Raw genomic sequence first — 21,394 nt, 5'->3', positions numbered from 1 at the left:
TCGCTTGTCTTCAGCACACATGACACGCTGCTTTGAGTTATAATATCAACCAACATTAATGAAAATGTATGACAGAGAAGTATTTACAGCTATGGGTATGATTGTTCTTTCTATATAAATCTGGTGCCCTGAATGGCAATTATGTAATCATATTGACTTAAGCATAATGCATAACTAATACCAAGCAAGGAGCTCAGATAATTAGCAGAGAAAATATTTAACATTAGTACCGGTAGTTTTATTTCTGGATGCACTTTATCACTGTTTTTCTTTTAGTGAGAAAGGACTTATCTATCTAAACCACACTAATTACCTCTTAATTACACAGAAAGATTATTGGTGTGAAGCCCAACACATCAATTACATTTTCAAATATTTTATTTTTTTGTCTGAAATTACAGCAATATATTCATAAATACCTAATTACTACATTCAACAAATAATATATTACATTACAATGAATTCAAACAAGTACATTAACAAAAAAAAAAAAAATCATGATTTCACAGCATCTAGACCTCCTCTGTTGGGCATGTGCGTGTGTGAGGGGGGAGGGGGACACCCTGGCCTCCACCTGAACAACATGGGCTATGGTAGGACAGTCGATGCTAGGGCCAGCCTTGGGGGTCTGTAAACATGGTACCACTTCCAAACCTAGCACTCCTCTGTACCTCAGGGAATCATGATGACTGACTGACATGGGAGGAGAGGGGGGGGGGGGGTGTGTTACTCCTTAAGGTCAGCTGTGGATCAGCTGGGCAATGAGGGTGGGCGGTAGGGGGAGAGGAGCCGAACACGAGACAAGCACTGTCCTCTTGCTTCTAAGCCTTCTTGACGGGGGAGTTTGGTATGAAAATATGAATAAGGTAGAGGGAGAGAAACAGCATTGGAAACAGACAAGGTGCTACAGTCAACGGCTTCTATAGGCAGAGGGACATGCCAACCAGCGGACATAATGACCTGCTCACAGTTCAAAGCGGGTACGACTGCACAAAAATATGGAGGCAGAGTGCTTGGCTACCTATGTGAATATTACCAAACTTTTTTTCGGCATGGGGGTTTGGGTGGTACTGGCTAGGAGTCTTTGTCTATCAAGCCGGGGTGGTAAGCCCAGGCTGTAGGCCTGCATGCATACATATGGTTTATTCTGTGATTGTGGTGGTGGGCATCTTTCACCAAAAATAATAAAAAAAAAAAAAAAAAACATGACGAAAAATAGTACAAAAAACAATATGATGTGTTTCCCCAAAACATACAAAATAATATTCTTTTCCCCTCAGAGAGATTATTGTTGTATCTAAGTTCCTGGCACTGCGTTAAGGCCTTTGTGTTTATTCTGTTTTCCTCAGGCATAGAAGGGCAGGGATAACAATTTAGCTTCAATGAATGCATGGTCTTACAGAGATGAAGCCATGCAAAATCAACATGAGAGGCTTGGCAAATAAGGAGCCCTCAAATTGATATGGTACATCAACCAAATGGCAATCTTACATTTTGTGTCAATGACAAATTTTGACACCATCATCTGCTTTTTTATGAGTTAGTTTCCGCATGGAAGATCAGGTTTTGTTCAAGACTAAATGGCATTTTTAAATGGCAATTATCCATCAAAAGCTTAATGAAGCCACAGGCATCACTATAACTGGGAAAGCCATCCTGTTCAGTTAGAATTTAGCATTACATTTAAAAGGATGTCTGGCAATGCATATTATACCCAATATATTTTATGGGCATAATTTTGTTCATATAAACAAGGACATGATCCACTCCAGTTCGATATGAATGCTCACAGAAATATGGTCCTGTATGTTTGTGGGGCATTTGGCACAACTTTCCATTTATGGCAAACATGGTGACAAGTGGTACTTAACAGGTCAATTGGGGGGGGATACAGTGCTTATTTGTGTATCACTCAACAAATAAAAAAGGACATACTTTGGATCTTAGTACATTTCAGGCCAGGACATCAGTTTATCAAGCTCCTTGTTCAAGTGCCATCAGGCTACCGTTTGACAGGGGTCAGCCTCCTCAACATAACAGAAATCCAAAAGAAAACAACAATGCACTTTTGAGTGTACAGACACATCTCTCCACCTAGTCTCAAACCAGGTGCCTCCGTGTGCACACACTTAAAACATAATGAAACAAAATGGAGGATGGAGGTCACCATGAACAGTGCAGGTGGGAGGGGAGACATGCTGCTCCCTGGCGAAAAGGCGAATTAAGAACAAGAACAACTCAAAGAAAACAAAGTCTCATGACAACACAGGGGTGTTCCAGAAGTCTCGGGCAAGGATGCGTGGCAATGGGTGAACAGGCTTCGCCAAACAACCACCCACTGGACGATGCCTGAGGGGATGGTGGAGGGTATTCATCCAATCGTGTGTGAAAGAGAGTAGACAGGAAGCTACGTATATAACGGTCCAGAGTCACCTTCTGGGCAGAGAGGAAGCTGAAAGGGTCAGTGGGGCTAGAGGGTTCCGCAGTACAGGCAGGGACAAGAAGGGACGAGATGTCCACTCATCGCATATCCTCTCTTTGATTTTGTTTTTCTTCTGTCCCCCACCCCCCGAGATCCGCTGCAAAATGCTTTTATCCCGACCAGCAGCAGTACACACTAAAAGCAAGGGGTTTCTCTTTGCCCAAAATGAAAAACAAAAAGCTATAACATATAAAAATGGCAGGCTTTTCTTTTTTTCCTCAAACAACAATGAGTAAAGTAATAAAAACATACAAAATTCTTTTTTTTGTTTTTAATATTATTTACAATACAAGGCCGAAGCACCTTTTTAAAATTTTATTCTCAATTTTTGTACTTTGAAATAAAACATTTCCTTTATTCTTTCCAAAAAGTGTGCATTTCTTTCTATTTTTTCCGGTAAGTTCTTTCCCTAATTTGAAAAGAGTTCCTTTGTTGTTGTTACACAGTACCTCCAGGTAGTTCGTAGTTCTTCAGGATTTCTCATACAAGTTAAGTGCATTTCCAGTTGAAAGCTTGTTTAGACCAACAGGGGGCGGCAGAGATGGGCCTGGTGTAACAGGGTAGCATTGGCTGGGGCTGACGCTGGGCATGGGAATAGGGCCTCCATTTTGGATCAGTTTCTCCCATAGTACTCAGTTTTAGGTCCAAAAGGGGAAAACCCAAAGGGTAGGTGCCATAGCTGGAGCAGAGGTATAAACAGCGTCATCACATAGAGCCACTACCCCAGAGCATACACGAGTGTCTGTGTGTGAGTGTGTGTGTGTGTGTGTGTATTTTTAAGTGGCCAGATCACTCCACGGTTTTGATCACTTTACATCCGTGCTCACCATGACCCCCTAGGTGCTGGTCAGTGGCGTTTTTTCCCCATGCACAAACATAAGACGGCTCTTTCTCTCTCTCTCTCTCTCTCTCTCTCTCTCTCTTTCTCTTCAGTCCTTTCCTGTGTGGCCAATCCGCACCATCTCCCCTTGGTCCGCCTTTCTCTTTCTCTCTCTCTCTCCACTTCTCTCCATCTCCATCCTGGGGGGCCATGTGTTGGTGGAGGTCAGAGGGTTTAGGGCAGGAGTGTGGCGTTGGGGCGGTAGGAGGGGGGGTGCGGTGGGTACGCGGGGGCCGGGGAACCGTGTCACCTGGGGGGGTAGCCCTTGAAGTGAGCCCTGGACCAGTGGGTCTGTGGCAGGGACAGGCACTTCCTGAAGTGCTCGAGCTCGGCCTGTAGCTTCTCCCTCTCGGCCGCGAGCTTCTGCTTCTGGGCCATCAGATCCTGAGAGAGCCAAAGAGAGAGGAGATAGAGAGATACAGAGAAAGAGAGAAAGAGGAGATAGAGAGATACAGAGAGAGAGGAGATAGAGATACAGATAAAGAAAGAGAGGTTGATGAAGGGAGAGACAAAGAGACAAAAGTGATGGTGAGAGACGATTACATAACTAATCTCGTAAAATGTCAACGACTACCAACCGTTAAAGTCCAATAAAGGCACTTATGCAAAGGTCACCGACAGACTGTGTGCGGAAACACACACAGTCTCCGGGGATGCATAAGTAATCTATCTGGGGATGTCAACACATCAGCTCATTATTGCAAAAGCTTGATGGTGTAATCTGGGCGTTGCTCACCAATGTAACGGGAGATGACAAAGGATCGAGAAACAGATGGCGTGCCAGTTACAATGACCGAGGTGAAGGGTGTGTGTGTGTTTGTGTGAGTGTGTGTGCGTGTGCGTGTGCCTAAGTGTAGTGTGTATGAGCAAAAAGGTGAGAGAGAGAGAGAGAGAGAGAGAGAGAGAGAGAGAGAGAGAGAGAGAGAGAGAGAGAGAGAGAGAGAGAGAGAGAGAGGACCTACCCCCATGGTGTGGGAGAGTTGCTCCGCCGTCAGGCTGAGGTTATAATGATGGGCCTCCAGCCGCCTACACTGGCTCTGCAGGACCTGCCTTTCAATGCCTTGCTCTGTGGAAACAACAAGAAAGGAGAAGCCAGGGACAGGGGAGGGGGGAGGTGGAGGAGAAGAGAGAAAAGGGGGGAGAGGATAGATGAAGAGAGATAGAGAGAGCGAGAGAGACAGATGGAGAGAGGCAGGAGGGTGAGGGAGGGAAGGGGAGAGAGAGAGAGAGAGACAGAGAGAGAGAGAGAGAGAGAGAGAGAGAGAGAGAGTTAGCCTGAGGGAACGACCTGGGCACTCATTTGCATGGGCACTAATACTCCCAGACTCCCACACAAGCTAATCAGCAGCGAGGCAACGGAGGGCCAGCCAGCACACACTGTCTCATTAGAACCACACAGAGCACACACACTGCTCTCCACAAGGGAGGACTCTCTGTGCGTGTGTGCCTGCATGTGTGTGTGTGTGTGTGTGTGTGTGTGTGTGTGCGCACATCAAACCATAATTACTGTGTAGGCATAAACAGAAACACTGCAGTTGGGTACAAAGACCTCTTTTAGAGACAAAATGAATGTCAAATTCATTATTACAGGAAATGCAGACCTGACTGCAGACAAAAGCCCTAAATGAATGCATTTGTGCACAGCATCAAGAGCTCTGTAATTATGGGCTCGTGCATTGTGCTGTGCCCTCTGACGTTCAGAGTCAGAATACACAATGTCTTTCTAAGAGGCTGAACTTATACCTTCAATGTATTCCTGATAGGCTTCAAAGATGGCCTCTATGCCCTGCCACCGGGGCGTGGGAGCCTCGTCCTCATCCTCATACTCTTCGTCGTTGGAGTCCTCGTCGGCCGAGAGCTCGTTGCGGGGTCCGGCGAGCTCCGGGCGCGGCGGGAGGGGGCAGTGCGGCCCGTTGGGCTGAGGGTGCGAGTGAGCGTGCGGGTGCATGTGTGGGTGGCCGTGGCCGTGGACGTGGGGGTGGCCAGGGTGGTGGTGGGAGGAGGAAGAGGCGGAGCGGCCTGGAGCGCTCTGGAGCTCTGGAATGTTGTAGTGCACTGAGGAGTCCAGGGCGTGGTTGGGCTCAGAGATCACAGAGGCGCCCCCTGGTGGAACAGGAATGGATGACAGTTTGGTAAGGAAGTCATAGTAGTAGTATATTTGTTTAACATGATTTGACATTATTGACTTCTGTTTCGGATTCTGTATGGTCAAGCTCTACACGCTAAAATCCCGTCCCACAACAGAGAGGACTTATTAGAGCACAGCACTAGGAGACTGACTATGAAAGACAAGTATTTCCATGTAGTTCTGTAGTAGAGTGTCAGTACAGTACTGGACATTATGCAGTGAAGACAGAATGACTCACCTTTGTGCTTCTGCAGGGCCTTCTGGGTAGACTGTAACACAGACTCGTGGAACTGCTGGGCGAACTCCTCTGCCGTGAAGCTCTCCCAGGGCTTGACCCTGCCGTTAAGGCTGGCCGGGGGGCCGTCCTTTGGGTGCGGTGGCGGCCGCATGCTGTTCAGCAGGCTGGAGGACTTCTTGGCAGATGGACCCTCACTGCCCCTGGCCTTGTCAGGCAGCGCGGCGGACAGGCTGGGGTCCTTTGGTCTCAGGGGGTCTGCCGAGTGCTTGTGCTGCTGGTCCAGGGCAGTGCTGGGGTCACATGGCAGGGCGTGGCCCCCAGGAGCGAGGGAGGGGCTGGGGGGCCTGGCGCCGTGAGCGTCCTCGGACTCGGCCGGTGGCTGGCTGGAGGTGGAGTCTGTCAGGGGACACACAGAAACGGAGAAATCAAAATCCACCAATACACACACACACACACACACACACACACACACACACACACACACACACACTTCTGCTAAAGTCAGAAGTCAGTTATAAATTAACAATAGCTGAGATCAAGTATCAAGTTTAGCAATGAACTACCATTCACATGAACTAAATATGAAACACAGAATGCAGAGAACATAAGCCACACCATCCATAAATCACAGCTAATTTGCACTGCTGCCTTATGCATCAGGGATGTGCTGAATGCATCTCTAGGTAAGGAGCAAGGATAATGAGACATATGTTCCCTACAGACAACAACCAACAACGTTACCACTACCACCACTACAACTATGAATATATTCATAAATGAAATATGAAGAAATTAAATATGGGACTGCGCAAGACTTTATTTGGAGGACCTTCATTTGGGAGTCGTGGATGGCCTTGATGGCCTTACCGCAAGCCATCCTGCCATGTTGGGGGATTTTCAAAGAGAGGGAGGGGGGTTGCAATCCTCTCAGAAAGGAGAGGGGAGAGGAGGAGAGATTGCAACAACACATCATCAGCAGGGTAAAACTAACTGTCTCACGACGGTCTAAACCCAGCTCACGTTCCCTGTAAGTGGGTGAACAATCCAACGCTTGGTGAATTCTGCTTCACAATGATAGGAAGAGCCGACATCGAAGGATCAAAAAGCGACGTCGCTATGAACACTTGGCCGCCACAAGCCAGTGAATGTGTGAATGTACGCGTGATAACTAACACAAGCATCATTACGACTTGTTTATAAGGGAGTTACACTGTGTGTGTGTGCGTGTGTGTGTGTGCGCTCACCAGAGTGATAGGCAGAGGGGCTCTTGCACAGTGGATGGGAGTTGTGTCGCAGCGTATCCAGGGTCACACTCTTCTGTTTGATAGCTTGCAGGAGCTCCACCACACGCTCATTATCTGCAGCGTTAAAGAGAGAGATTGCCCAAGAAGGCATTTAAGACGGGGCAGAGAAAGGCCAGGTGGGGGGGGGGGGCTTTTTTTCTCTTTTCTACCCTCTCTCTCGCTCTCTCTCTCTCTCTCTCTCTCTCTCTATCTCTCTACAACACTGAGCTGGCGATGTCGGAGTATTCTGGCTCTTACACAAGGAGTGTGTGGGAGTGTGTATGGAGCGTGTCAAGAGAGATGAAGAATGGGAAAACGCATCTCTGACAACATGATGTACCTAGTACACACACACACACACACACACACACACACAAACACAAGCAAGGGCCCCCCTCCTGTGAGTGTGGGAGGCGAACACACAGCCATCTGCAGCAAACATCCGGTAAATCCGGTTGGGTTTAACAGAGATAAGCCTCCAGCTCCCACTCACACTCGTACTCCTCAGGGGCAGGCAAAGTATGTCTGTGTGTGTGTGTGTGTCTGTGTCTGTGTGTGTTTTGACCAAAATGTATAAACCAGACAGGGGAAATGTACAATTTGCATACGTTTAGTGCTGATTTTGGTAGCATGCCCTGTCTCTACAATGTTCCATATGCGTTGGTGACATTGATATAAGGCGAATCAAAAGCACATCCATAGCAAATCCAGTTTCAGAGCCACACGTATGCCATGGTGGTGCCAAATGCTAATAAAGCTGCATTTGATCTTTTAGAGTGTTTTGAGGGTTAAACACACTAAGATAATGCAGCGTTTAAATTACTATGATATTGGTTAGTGCCCTCATTCCCACCACCAAGTTGCCACCTCAGAAAAAGGTTCAAAGGCAGCTGACTCCGCACTAACCCTTGGGTTTGACCACAGTAACTCTAAAGAAGACCATGGTCAGCACTTTGGGTGCCTTGATATATAAACGGAAGTTGTTGTTGTTGTTGTACTATGGATCTGTGGTGGGGGATGCATCAAGGCGCGTGCCCTCACCTCTCCTCTGCTCCTGACTGACGTGGGACAGGCTGAACATGGTGAGGAAGCGGATCTTGTCCTCCAGCTGGGGCGTGCTGTCCATCTCCTCGGGGGTGAAGCGCGTGCTGAGCTGGGTGGTGGCGGCGGACGGCGCGGTGGGGCTACCGGCATGGGAGCTGCTGCCCCCCGCGACCCGCTTGCTCTGCACGGCCGGCGGCGATGGGCTGCGCTCGCGGAGCATCCGCCTTCGCTTCCGCCGCTTCTGCTGCAGCAGCTCGTCGCGCCGCGACAGCGTGGTCAGGCCGAACACGCGCAGGAAGTCCACTTTCTGTAGGGTGGACACCAGAAGAGAACATACTCAATACTGTTACATAAACAAACACTCATGATGGAGAACAAACATCTATGAACAAATATCTACATAGAAGGATGGAGGGCAGAACACATACACTGTTTCTCACACACTCACACTCACACTCACACACCATTAAGACCATAATCAGAGGTGGTTGGTTGGGACTGGGAGAAGAGCATACCTCTGTGGACTCGTCCAGTTTAAGGGGCGGCTGCTGTGCCACCCTCCGCATGTGAGCCCGCACCTCCTCCTCATCGCTCTCATCATACGAGTCGTCCAGCTCATAGTAGTAACCTGCACAGACAGCACACCACCCATTAGGGAACTAGTCAGAGACTCACTTTTCTAAGTGTCCAGCAAAGTCATAAAAAAGCAATGACTCCATGTGTCTGTGTGCGTGTCTGTGTGCGTGTCTGTGTGCATGTGTGGCCCCTCACCTTTCTCCCGGGCCTCTCTCCTCCTCTTCTCCTCCAGGTCCAGTTTGCTGACTGGCCTGCGGTGCTGCTGCAGGAACTCGTCGTACACGAGCGCCGGCTCCGGGCCGAGCCGCGGGGGAGGCGGCCCCTGCAGGAGGCCCTTGTAGGGCCCCCCCGAGGCAGCGATGGCGGCGGCGGCCTTGAGCGAGGCGCTGAGGTCCCCGTACTGGCTGGTGAGGCTCACCGCCGCCCTCTGCTGGCTCAGGAAGCTCTGGGTAGACTTCTCCAGCTCGGCCAGGTAGGCGCCCGGCTCCGGGAAGCACACGGCCCCCCCCCCGGCGGCGGCCGTCAGCGGGCCCCGCATGTGCGGGTACCTGTCCAGGCCGTCCTTCCGTCCACCTCGATGATGACCGCCACCGCTGTCCTCCAGCCTCTCGGCCTTGCTGGAGGCGCCATTGCTGGAGCCCGGGGGCAGGTGGCCGGAGGAGGCCAGCCGGCTGATGTCGAAGTGGGGCCGGCTGAGCTCGGGCGGCTCGTGGGAGTGGGCTGAGGCACTGGAGCGACGGGAGTCGGACGAGGGGCTCTCGATGAGGGCGGCCGGGTTCCAGAGGGTGGTGGGGGGAGGCGGGTGGTGCGGGGGGCCGTGCTCCCGAGGCTGGGGCTTCGGGGAGATTAGGGGCGGAGGGGCGCCCAGGTGATGGTGCAGGTCGCGGCTATCGCGACCAGAAGACTCATGGTGGTTGGACAAAGATCTACAGAGAGAGAGACAGAGACACAGAGAGAGGGAGAGAAATATAATTCATTAGATGACTGTTCTCCACACACACACACACACACACACACACACACACACACACTGTAGGGCAGGCTTTATCAGAGTGCAGTCAGAAAGCCCTTGAGTAGCATAGGGATTTGTGCTGTTTAAATCACACTGAGCTCGACTTCAGCAGAGAATCTCCAGCGCGCTGCTGCTGCTGCCGTCTGACTGCACAGCCCCCCCTCTCCCTCTCACCTTCAACCCAAACCCACACAGATCTCAGCGCAGCCATGCTACTGTGACACCACACACACAGAGAAAGAGAGATAAGTGGAGAGTGCAAAATAACCTTCCTCTCTCTCGCTCTCTCTCTCTCTCCCAATCTCTTCATCGCTCTCTCTCTCTCTCTCTCGCGCTCGCTCAGTTCCCCCTCTCCTACTTCACCTTGATGGCCCCGCCTCTTGCCTTCCTCCCTCTAATTCCACAAAGCTGACTCATTAGGCTCCAGTCCCACTCTGCCTCTCCCTCCCTCCGATCAGATAATCTCATCTGAGCGCGCTCCGTGGGCCGCATATTGGAGTGGTGGGGTTCAGCGGGGGCCAAGCTCAGGGGAGGGGGCAGGGAGGATGGGGGGTTGTGTGTGTGTGTGTGTGTGTGTGTGTGTGTGTGTGTGTGCTCTCTGTAATTATAAGTCGAGCTCCCCCACGCAAACACAGTCGGTGCTAAAGCCCTTCATTAGTAGCTGACCTCCTAAATGCAGGAGTAAAGCCAGGGCCAAACGGCTCCTGTTACACGGAGGGAGAGACGGAGGAAAAATGCCCAGCTTTGCGTGCAGGGGGCTGGGAGGGGATTACTGAAGGTAGGTGTGTGTGTGTGTGTGTGTGTGTGTGTGTGTGTGTGTGGGGGGAAGTGGAGAGAAATAAAACATTGTACATCATAGCAACAGCGATGCTCTGATACAGCCCCAGCCAGCCGGCTCAGTTGTGCTGTCCAGGCTAGAATAGTTCCCTCACACTTTGTCTATTCAATTATGCAACCGCCACTCCCGCGGGAATATATGAAATAAAACATATATGGCTGCCAGCGTTGAACAAGAACGCCTTGACAACTTCCAACTCCCATCGCCTGCTGGCTCGCTTTGAGCGCTCACTGCTGTCCACATCACACACTGGCAGGAGCTGTCACTATTCTGAGGACGTCGCCAACACAAAGAGATGAAACGGCTCGCTCCTCGACACCCATCTTCCTCTCCTCTCCTCTCTTCTCCTCCTCTTCTCTGTCTGGAGGCACATCAAAGAGACGCCACCATCGAGAGGGGAGACGCGGCGTGCACGAACTGTCACCGGTGACGCGGAGTGGCATGATAACACGGTCCCCCCGGTGCACTGTTGAGGGATAAAACTACTTCCTCTAAAAACTCCCACGGCGCCACTTGGGATCAGAGACGCTGGGGAACAAAAGGAGGAAGAGGAACGCGCTGCTGGCTCTTCACTTCGCCGCTTGACAGTTGCATTTTTTTTTGTTTTATTTTTTTGAGGGAGGATGCGAGGAAAACAGACTCCCGTGGAAAACTTTTGAAACTGCCACTGCGGGTCAAAGACTTCCCGCTCGGCAACAACAATGCGCCACGCAGCGTGCTGTCTTTCAATCCCGTTCAAAGACACGATACAAGCTAACGAGATCAAGAGTGTCACAGAAGAGTAAGAAAAAAAAAATCTGAATCCTGGTCCACATTTAAGCTGTCCACCCATTTGAGTTAAAGTCCTGAGTTTCAATTCACAACGGAGTTCTACACTTTAATCACGCCATACTTTCAATGATCAAAATCTATAAATAAGATGTGTGCTATTTCAAGTGTTTAAGTGTGTGTGTGTGTGTGTGTGTGTGTGTGTGTGTGTCTCTAAGTGAATACCTGTGTCCCTCTATCCGCATATCTGCCCCCTCTCCACCACGCCCCAGGTCCAGGTGCTGGTCCAGCACCTGCTGACGAAACTCAGACACTTGGTACTGTCTGTCCTCTTTCTCTTGCCTTAGCTTCCTCTGGCGAGCCAGCCAGCGCTCCTCCTCGTTGGTGCGCTGCTGCAGCATCATGGCGGCCGTCAGGACGCCGGGCCCGTGGGCCCCTGGAGGCCCCAGGTACATGCCGTGGGACGGCACCAAGCCGGGCACGCCGTGATGGGCCGATCCCAGGGATGGGTGCAGTCCAGGCTGCAGGGGCTTAGGTGTGGCCAGAGGGGACTCTTTGGTTTTATCTGCTGGACAGGGAGGGAGAGACCAAGAGCAAAGAAGTTAGGGGCGAATCGAAAGTAAACTGTGAACATTTGAGTGGTTGAGTGAGATAATATTTGGAATACTGTGGTCATTTATAACGGCTGAGTGAAATTATATTTCAAATAGTGTGGTCAGAGGTCTGCCTCGTAGATTAAGGATTAGCTACAATAGGTCTGTAAGAAGGACTACTGGGAATGAACTGAAGTGGACAGAAGTTAAACACAGACACTTGGATGACTCATGATTTCTGGGGTAGACAGAAACAGAGAGTGTGATAGGGAAGAACGGTGACAGTGTAAGAAGGAAAATGTGTGTGGGAGTGTTGGTGCAGTGTGTGTTTTAGAGAGCGAGTGAATAGGTGTTGTGTACATGAGAGTGTGGGAGTGGGTAGGTGTTTATGTGTTTGATGTGTATGTGTATGTGCATGTGTGTATGTGTGTGTGTGTGTGTGTGTGTGTGTACCGGTTCTGTTGGGGGTGAGTCTCTCTCCAGACTTTGCTCGGTCCTCAGGCTGTCCCCTGAGCCCGTGCATCTCGGCGAGGTAGTGGCTCTCCATGGCCTTGGACATCTGGAGCTCCTTCTCTCTCTCCCGCGCCACTCTCTCCTTCTCCCTCTCTCGCTCCCTCTCTCGCTCCCTCTCCTTCTCCTTCTCCCGCTCCCTCTCAAGGCCTCTCGCTCTCTCTCTCCTCTCAGCGTTCCCCAAGGCCCAGCTCTTTCAGTTTTTCAAGGCCAAGTTTCCCTGCTCCTTCCACCGGCTTTCGGCCTGGCTGCTCTCAAGGTTCTTTTCTCAAGCTCCCTTCAAGGCCAAGGCCTCCGTTCCCTCCTCAGAGCTTCGTCCTCCATCTGGAGTCTGTGGCGGGAACATGATCCAGAGAGAAAAAAAAGAGAGAGAGAGAGAGAGAGAGAGAGAGAGAGAGAGAGAGAGAGACAGAAAGGAAGAGGGTGGGAGAAAAAACAGATTAAATAACACACCCTCAGGAGGATACAAACATTGATGGTGGAAAAACTGTACACTTATGAAAACAGTGAGGGAGGTCAAATATTTTGGTCCAGAGGATGCTGTTACATCCCAGGCACCGCGGTGTTTGCAGGTGTCTCATCTAATACAGCAATGCCATGCAAACAGAGAGTGTCTGTGTCTGTACCTTTCTGACAGGCGTTCAGACTGCAGACTGGATAGCGAAGGGTGGGACAGGTCGCCTGGGTAACGCACCCCTGGCAGGTGTAAGGGGACTGCTGAGGGGTGCAGTGGAGGAAGGGCTCCCCCCCCTGGCAACTGGTAGAATGGCGACCTCAGAGCCGACAGGCAGAACGGATCATCCATCCTACAGGAGAGGGAAAGGAAGAAGGAAAAAAAGAGAGAGAGGCACAGGAGAGAGGGGGAGGGAGAGACAGGAAGAGAGAGAAAAAAGAGAGAGACAGAGAGAAATTGAAAAGACAGGCTTGTGAGTGCCAGTGTCTCCCCCTAGAGGTTCGTGATGCGCCTGCTCCTGTGAACTCTTCATTAACCTGCGTACTCTCTGTCTCCACTCCAGCACATTAGTGTCCATCTCTGTCTTAATGAGATCAGCGCTATCCTGCCAGCTGACCTAAATCAGAGGCGCTCCCTCTGTGTGTGTGTGTGTGTGTGTGTGTGTGTGTGTGTGTGTGTGCGTGGTGTGTATGTGTGTGTGTGTGTGTATGTGTATGTCTGTGTGCATTTGTGTCTGTGTTTTTTCCATATATGGGAGTGTGTGTGTAGGTCTAGGTATGTGTGTGCATGTATGTGTGTGTGTGAATTTGTGGTGTGCGACTTCTGATGTTAGCTGATGGCTCACCCTTTCATTAAAGCCATTACATGGGCACTTGTCATGAGCAACAGTCACTGTCATGCACGCTCACAAACTCCCTCCATCTCTCTCCAAGCACACACACCCACAGCCTAATCTAGTAGACATGCCAGTCGCAGCTCATCCACTGCAGAGCCCTCAAACACACACAGACACATGCAACAACATGCAGACAGTACACACACACACACACACACACACACACACACACACACACACACACACACACACACACACACACAGACAATATCACAAGCAACATTTCATATTCCTATCCATATAGGATAACCTAACCATGTAGATTAAATCCAGCAATGCCACAAAAACACGACATTTTATTTTCCACAGACATGGTATTTGATCATTTTAATCTGTCGTTGCTTCAGGTAGGAAAGTAGAGGGACTGAGGGGACTGAGTCATATACAAAAACTGTATTTAAAGTGCTGAGAAAGCATTACAGGCCATGACCAACACAACCAGACAAACGTTTCGGGCCTAGCCCACCGTCAGTGTCTCAATTTACCCTAAATTGGACGTGGTGAGGGGTGCCTTACCTGTACGGGTTGAAGGAAGGGTGTGGCAGGTAACCGGGGTGGTAGTAGGCAGCAGCGGCGGCCGCAGTGGCCGGGTCCAGCCCGAGGGGCAGCGAGGGCATTCGCAGGTCTTCAGCCGTGGCGTAGGGCCGGAAGCCCCGCAAGTACTCCTCAGGAACTCCACCAGGGGGCACTCCGTGGGGCATCTGCCTGGGCAGGCTGAGGGGAAGACGGAGAAGAGACAGGAAGTGAGGTCATGTGGGGTGAACTACTAGAGAATTGGAGGATTGGATTTATTTAGACAATTAAATACATTAAAAGACAATTATCAGGCACTTGACCACAAAGTAGCTTATGCTCTAGTGAATAAGAGAGCATTACAGAAGTGTTCGCTCCTCTGTGGGAATTGAACAGATGACCTTGGGTGTGCTACCAGCAGCTTATTCCACCAGTTCAAATGAGAGTCTAGTCTAGGAGGTTGCTATGGAGCTTACTGCTGAGCCTAATCCAATTTCAGTTCAATTTCATTTCCACAATGCCTTTTAAAAAAGGGTTCATTGTCACGGTAGTACTCCTGCTGGCCAAAGCCCTCTAGACCAAACCAATGCCATCATTTTGTTTGGAGAATAAAGTGCATCTGAAGAGGTCTGGCCACATAAAGTGATGACCAGGGAATGAGTCTGTCAGATAACAAATTTGTGTGTAGGGTGTGTATTTGTGTGAGGTGGGTTGTTGCTCACTTGAGGGGTTGGAATCGAGAGTCGGTCATGACTGCTCCAGGCGTGAGGCCGAAGGCGTAGGGGCTTCCCATGAGGTGCGCTGGCACGGAGGGCCCCCCTTTCTCCTGTGGGAGAGAGGCCTCGGAACTCAGTCGGTCCCTGCTGGACCCCCGGGGCCCTGACTCAGTCTGAGAGAGAGAGAGGGAGAGAGAGGGAGGGAGGGAAAAAGGAAAGAGAGATTGAGACTATGTGCCATTGTTCCTTCAGGCCTGTGACCGACACGCTTGTCCACACACATAGAGAACTGAGCCCTGACATACCGGCAAGGCAGAGAAAGGCCCTCTTTCTTGTCACACACACAAACACACACACACTTTAAATACATAGGCACACACACACACTTTCTTCAAAACAATTACCATTCAGCAGCACTATCCACCACATGGAGCAGCTGGGAGAGAAGAGACATTGTGCTGCACACACATACTCACCCTCTCTCTCTCACACACACACACACACACACACACACACACACACACACACACACACAGGAAAGGGATGAGACAGAGAGCAAGCTAAGCACTCGGTGTGTCTCTCGTATAAATAACAGTGGGAGACGGAAATAAGCGGCTCATATGGGACTGGTGGGCAATAAAAGTTGATCTCAGGTGTGTGTGGCCGGCGCTGCCAGACCTCTGCTCTTAAGAGCACAACGCGCCTCTCATCCCTCAGCCATTTCAAGGAATAAACGTCAAGCCTGCACTGCCTCCCCAGGAATTAGAGAAGAGGAAGATGATGAGGAAGAGGAGGAGGGATTCATCTATCTATCTCTCCCTCTCGCACCAGAAGCGAGTGAGTCATCACTTTCATGCTGACAGTAAAGGAGGAGAGTGATTGGGATCTGAGGATGTGGCGCGCATTGAGGAGGGACAGCGATACGAGGGGAGAGGGTGGCGGAGGTGGCAACAGCGCGCGTTAGACATCCAGAGCAGCGCTTCCCTCTTTCCTTTCCCCTCAGCAGAACAAGAGAGCGGGCCCATTACCCCTCTCATCTCCATGTTTATTATGCTTTAATGAGAATCGGAGTGACATGCGGCACCAACGAGGAACAGGAGAGAGCAAGAACACGAAATAAGAGTTGAGTGTTAGTAAGTGTGGTCTCTCAAATTAACCTCTCTGTCTTCCCCTATTCAGAAGCGAGAGGTCAGCTTTCCTGACGGTAGTCAAGCAGCCTCTCTCTCTGTCTGTATGTGTGTGTAGGGAGTGATAAAGGAAAGAGTCCATTTAGTGGCCCATTACCTCAGCACTCCCGTCCCAGCCACTGACCCGTCCCCACTCAACACTGTCAGCATGTAAAATTAAATGCCACTAATGTTTGGGACGCTCCTACTCCCCCCCCCCCCCCCCCTCTATCTGGCACTCCATTGCTTCTTCTTGTATAATACGCTTCACTTGGCAACAGGGTAGCTTCTGCTCACATAGCCCACATGCGGCCCCTTCACACACACACACACACACGCACACACACACACACACAAAACTAATGGCTTTGTGAGTGTGGGGGTAAGAAGACTGGAGAGACTCACCCTGCCCCTTCCCTCCACCAAACTGTGCACTGAGGCAGAAAAGTGGTTCAGATATGTCAAAAGAAGTCACAATCACCGAGCAGGCAGGCAAACTTGAGAATCATCTCACCACCTTCTTAACTGCACAATACCCTACGACCCCCTCCCCCCCCCCCTTCCCAATAACTCTGCCAACTGCTCTGTCATATCGACCGGCCAGCCCTGTCCATCTGAAAAGCATAAAGCCATTAGCGGCCGCTCTTTTCTCTTTATTTGTGGCGGGGATCCTGACATAAAGCCATTGCTGCCCTGGGCTCTGCAGCAGCCCATAAAGACATATTAGCTTGGGGTGTGTGTGTGTGTGTGTGTGTGTGTGTGTGTGGGGGTTCACCCGCTCTCTCTTGCCTCCCCGGTAATATCGCCGTAAATCTGTGCGGCCGCTCCACTTCTTTATGACTCCGGCGTTCCCTCTGCCCCGGCGGTCCCTCGCCTTAATGGCCGCCTCTCTCGCTCTCTCTCCCCATCACTCTGTCCGTACATCTGACCACCCAGACCCATCCTATCTTGTTGCCTGAAAGATGGCAGATTGCTCTGCTTCTATTTTTGAAACGACATCTGTTTGTGTGGGAGGATGAATAAATAAAGAAAGACAAAAAATAAATTAAGAAAATAAAAGAAAGAAAGAAAGAAAGAAAGAAAGAAAGAAAGAAAGAAAGAAAGAAAAGAAAGAAAGAGACACTCAAGGCACAGGATGATTTGATGTGTTCTTTCATTAGAGTCCAGTCCATTCACCTTCCCGCACTCACTGCTTGATGATCACAGCTTGATGCTATTGTTATCCAGGCACGACGCGTTTGGCAAAGCCTGCAGCCCTGATTGTGTTTCAAGTTGCTTCCATTAAGGCAGGGAATTGTTCAAACAAGAAAACAAGGAGGAGGACTCCTTATATAATATACCTGACTCTTTTCTCTCCAGAAATCACAGTTACCTCGAGCAAACATAAACATGGCTCATCTGAATCTGCAAATAACCAGCTCATAAATCAAACACACCGATGAACAAGTATTCAAGTTCAAACAGGGGAGGTTTGTCAATTGAATCCACCACCAGAAGGATGCATCATCTGTAACTGCTCCATGCTTCCCTCTGCTGGACAAGAGGCGCCACTGCAGGTGAGGCAGCCTGAGATTGGGAGGGTAGAAGGGGTGGGCTTTTGTGGTGGACGTGCCTCCCTGCAGATCGTGTTCTGGGTCAGCCGCCACGCTCACACTGCTGGGCTGTTGTTGACGTCTCGGGGGCCGGCAGGTGCGCAGTGGGGATGGCAGGAGTGCATTAAAAATGAACGAGCAGCCTGTTGTGCGGGGAGCCGCTCTTTTCTTGGCCAACGCCACGCTGCACTTCCCTTTGTTGCCTTTTGTCTGACGAGACCTCCTCCTCCACCTCCTCATCCTCCTCCACCTCCTATTCCTGCTGCCGATTCAGCCACGACAAGAGACAGCAGCTCAAGGAGGGGCTGGGACAGAGGCCGAGGGCAACAGGCTTCGCAGTCAACCCGAGAAGGGAGGAAAGAGAGAGAGAGAGAGAGAGAGAGAGAGAGAGAGAGAGAGAGAGAGAGAGAGAGAGAGAGAGAGAGAACTTCTTGTACCTCAGACACAAAACCATTTTTTTGAACGTCACTTGAAAATAAATGAGCCTGCTCTGCTAGCTGTGCCGTTTCCTCTGTGTCTGCTCACCATTTGTGTTGCTGTTGCCAGTAAAAGAGGGGACTTACTACAGAGAGCCTTCCCCTAGTTTGACAAGTCTATTTCAATGGAGAGACTTTACCTTATGATGCCCTTTGAACTCACAGATTCCTTTGTTTTTTACGGGGGGTGGGATGGGGGGGGTGTAGCGTATTCCAAAAACACTCACTCACTCACTCACTCACTCACTCACACACACACACACACACGAGAGAGTAGGCACTTTGGCTAATGGGGAAGGGAGACCCTGTGTGTCGGTGGGCCTCTCGTTTGTGCCTCTCAGATGGCGAGATGAATTCAAATTGCCAATTAAAAAGCAATTACAAGCTGCAGCGCTCCACGCCGCGCCTTCTGCCGTTACAGCCAAATACCACCACGACCTCCCTCCCACTCATCACACGGAGAGAGAGAGGGAGAGAGAGAACGAGAGAGAGAGAGAGAGAGAGAGAGAGAGGGGGAGAGAGAGAGTAAAGGGGGAGGAGGGGGGAGAAACTCTCATATCACTGCCTGGAGTGCATTAATAAACCTCTCTCCCACACACACACCACACACACATGCGCACACACACACACACAGAGGCTGTTCACAGTAAATTAGGCGCCAGGCTAGCCTGGCCACAGATGAGGGAGCAGGCAGGCTGTGCATATCAATGCAGAGAGAGTGAAGAGTGAGAAAAGAGAGAGAGGGCAGGAAGAGGAGGAGGAGGAAGAGGAGGAGGAAGATGAGGAGGAGGAAGAGGAGGAGGAAGAGGAGGACGAGGAGGAGGAGGAAGAGGAAGAGGAAGAGGAAGAGGAGGAGGAGGAGGAAGAGGAGGAGGAGAGGGAAATGAGAAAGATGGACCCAGATGGAGGGGGGGGGGCAGGTGGGCGTTTCCTCCTTTAGCTCTCAAGCCCTTGGCCCTAAATCTCTCTCCTCTCTTCCTCTCTCTCTCCCTCTCTCCTGCTTTCCTTCTCTCTCTCTCTCTCTCTCTCTCTCTCTCTGCATGCTTACACAAGCCCACACCCCCCTCTAACCACCATCCCCTCCAACCTCCACCTCAAATCACACCACCCAACTCATCCAACCCCCCCTCCAACCCAGGGTCACTGCACTAGACCATCGGACAAGCAAAGCCACAGCTTAGGGGACTAATTGACTTGACAGCTATGCAAGGGGGTGGCTGTGTGTGTGTGTGTGTGTGTGTGTGTGTGTGTGAGGAAGAGGGCTGTGGAGGGGGAGTTGAAATCTTACTCAAACATTACCCCCCCCATCCACCAAACACACACACACACTTTATTCCACATGCCCCCCCTCATCCATCTCAGTGTGGACAAGTGGAGGCCAGCAGACAGAGGAGTCTTTGTTCTGTGGATGTGTGGGGACATTCGGGAAGGTTGTGTGTGTGTGGCCGTGTGCCGTGTGTGTGTGTGTGTTTGTGTGTCTATGTGTGTGTGTGTGTATGCATGAGTGTGGGGGCTATTTATGTGTATGCAGCATATCTGTGTGAGTGAGGGGTAGCTGTTCGTATGTGTATGAACTATGTGTGTGTGTGTGTGTGTGTGTGTGTGTGTGTGTGTGTGTGTGTGTGTGTGTGTGTCTGTGTCATCCTTTGTGGATGCCCCCAGGCTGCTGCTGCTACTGTGACCCGACCGGGTGAAAAGAGTAGCCTGGCTGGACCTCAGGGTGGCCCCTGAGCCTGCTCCAGTGTCCCAGCCATGCCCTCCCCCTTGCTGCTGTGCTGGGGCGGCCCCTCTGAGCTGACAGGGACGCCAGCCTGGCCCCTGCCCCTCCTCCCCCTGCCTCCCCCGTCTTCACTGTCCTCGTCTGACCCCCCACCTCCGCTGCCAAAAACAATGGAGCACATGGCGGCCATTGTGTTGCTACACTAATGTCAAGAACACTGCCACTGGTCCTCGACCCCGTTGGATCTCTCTCTCTCTCTCTCTGTGTGTATGCTGTGTGTGTGTGTGTGTGTGTGTTTGTGTGTCTTTATGGCCTGTTAGATAGAGGCTGTAGAGATAGAGGCTGTGTGCGCACTACTGTCTAGCTAGCATATGCCTCATTTCTTTGACTGCAGCAAGTCAAGCCCTACGGTGTGACTCTGCATAGCACATTAAGCACCGGCCACGTCTCTGGCCTTGAGGGTGCGTGAGACTCACGACCCCCTCTACCCAATGAGGACGCAGCCAACCTTTGACCTCTAGTCTCCTTTTAAGCGGGGGACTAATGTGATGGGGCAGGGTGGGGGTCACCGCAGGTCAGAGGTGAGAGAGAGAGGGGAGTGTGGAGGGACAATGACCCTGCCTGTCCCACATCCATCCACAGGGCCCCCCAACATTCCTCATTTCTCTCCCTCCTTTCTCTCTCCTCTTTTTATCCACCTATCTACACCTCTCTTTTCTCTCTCTTTTCCGCTCTCTAGTGTTCATCTTACTTCTTAATGCAGTTCGCTCAGCCTCTTTCCTCTCCCTCCCTCCTGCCCTCCCTCCCTCCCTCCCTCCCTCTCTCCCTCTCTCTCTCCCTCTCTCTCTCCCTCCCTCCATCTTCCTGGCTGTGTCTGTGGGTTAATGGCGGCCGCCAAGACTGCGAGGTCTCTGGGGAGCTGGGGCTGAATTGTTGGGAGAGCTGCTACTGCTGCTGCTGCTAGCGCTGCCATTAGCCAGCGGGTTAAGATAAGGCAGGGATTAACACATGGCCGTAATCCCTTAGCCCTTATCAAAGCTAGCGTCCGCTATAAACAGAGAGAGGGGGGAGCGAGAGATGCAGAGGGAGGGAGAGAACAGGAGGAGAGAGAGTGGGGGGTAGAGAGAGATAGAGAGGGAGGGAGAGAACAGGAGGAGGGGAGAGAGTAGGGGGGGTAGAGAGAGATAGAGAGGGAGGGAAAGAACAGGAGGAGAGAGAGTAGGGGTGGATAGAGAGAGACAGAGAGGGAGAGAGAGAGAACAGGAGGAGGGGAGAGAGTAGGGGTAGAAGCAAAGGTACATGAATCGCCTCCAGGCAGTGGAGAACAAGAGAAAGATGAAGGAGACAGTAAGAGACAGAGACAAGAGAGAGTGAGACAGAGGGGGCAAGAGAGAGAGAGAGAGAGAGAGAGAGAGCACAGATGTTGGCTGCCGTTGAGACTGTCACCTCTGTGGCCTGGTGGCAGCTGGCATTGTTTAACGCTGGGGCTTTGGTGGCAAGGGGTCTGTGT

The 21,394-nt window shown here is 51.0% G+C and overlaps 1 protein-coding gene across 1 annotated transcript in view; it reads right to left on the bottom strand.

The window, feature by feature from the left end:
• Positions 1–360: 360 nt before the first annotated feature.
• Positions 361–21,394, bottom strand: part of gse1b (Gse1 coiled-coil protein b) — a 269,512-nt gene continuing 248,478 nt past the window's right edge. The window contains 14 exon segments of the mRNA XM_048262708.1: positions 361–3,746; positions 4,325–4,428; positions 5,106–5,465; positions 5,729–6,124; positions 6,973–7,086; positions 8,053–8,362; positions 8,571–8,683; positions 8,827–9,557; positions 11,475–11,814; positions 12,296–12,519; positions 12,597–12,683; positions 12,979–13,158; positions 14,218–14,415; positions 14,937–15,103. Coding sequence (XP_048118665.1) covers positions 3,609–3,746; positions 4,325–4,428; positions 5,106–5,465; positions 5,729–6,124; positions 6,973–7,086; positions 8,053–8,362; positions 8,571–8,683; positions 8,827–9,557; positions 11,475–11,814; positions 12,296–12,519; positions 12,597–12,683; positions 12,979–13,158; positions 14,218–14,415; positions 14,937–15,103 — 3,462 coding nt within the window. The 3' untranslated portion in view covers positions 361–3,608.

This window comes from Alosa alosa, chromosome 14 (genome assembly GCF_017589495.1).
Source record: "Alosa alosa isolate M-15738 ecotype Scorff River chromosome 14, AALO_Geno_1.1, whole genome shotgun sequence".
Classification (NCBI taxonomy): domain Eukaryota; kingdom Metazoa; phylum Chordata; class Actinopteri; order Clupeiformes; family Clupeidae; genus Alosa; species Alosa alosa.
This window is presented reverse-complemented; position numbering and strand designations above follow the sequence as displayed.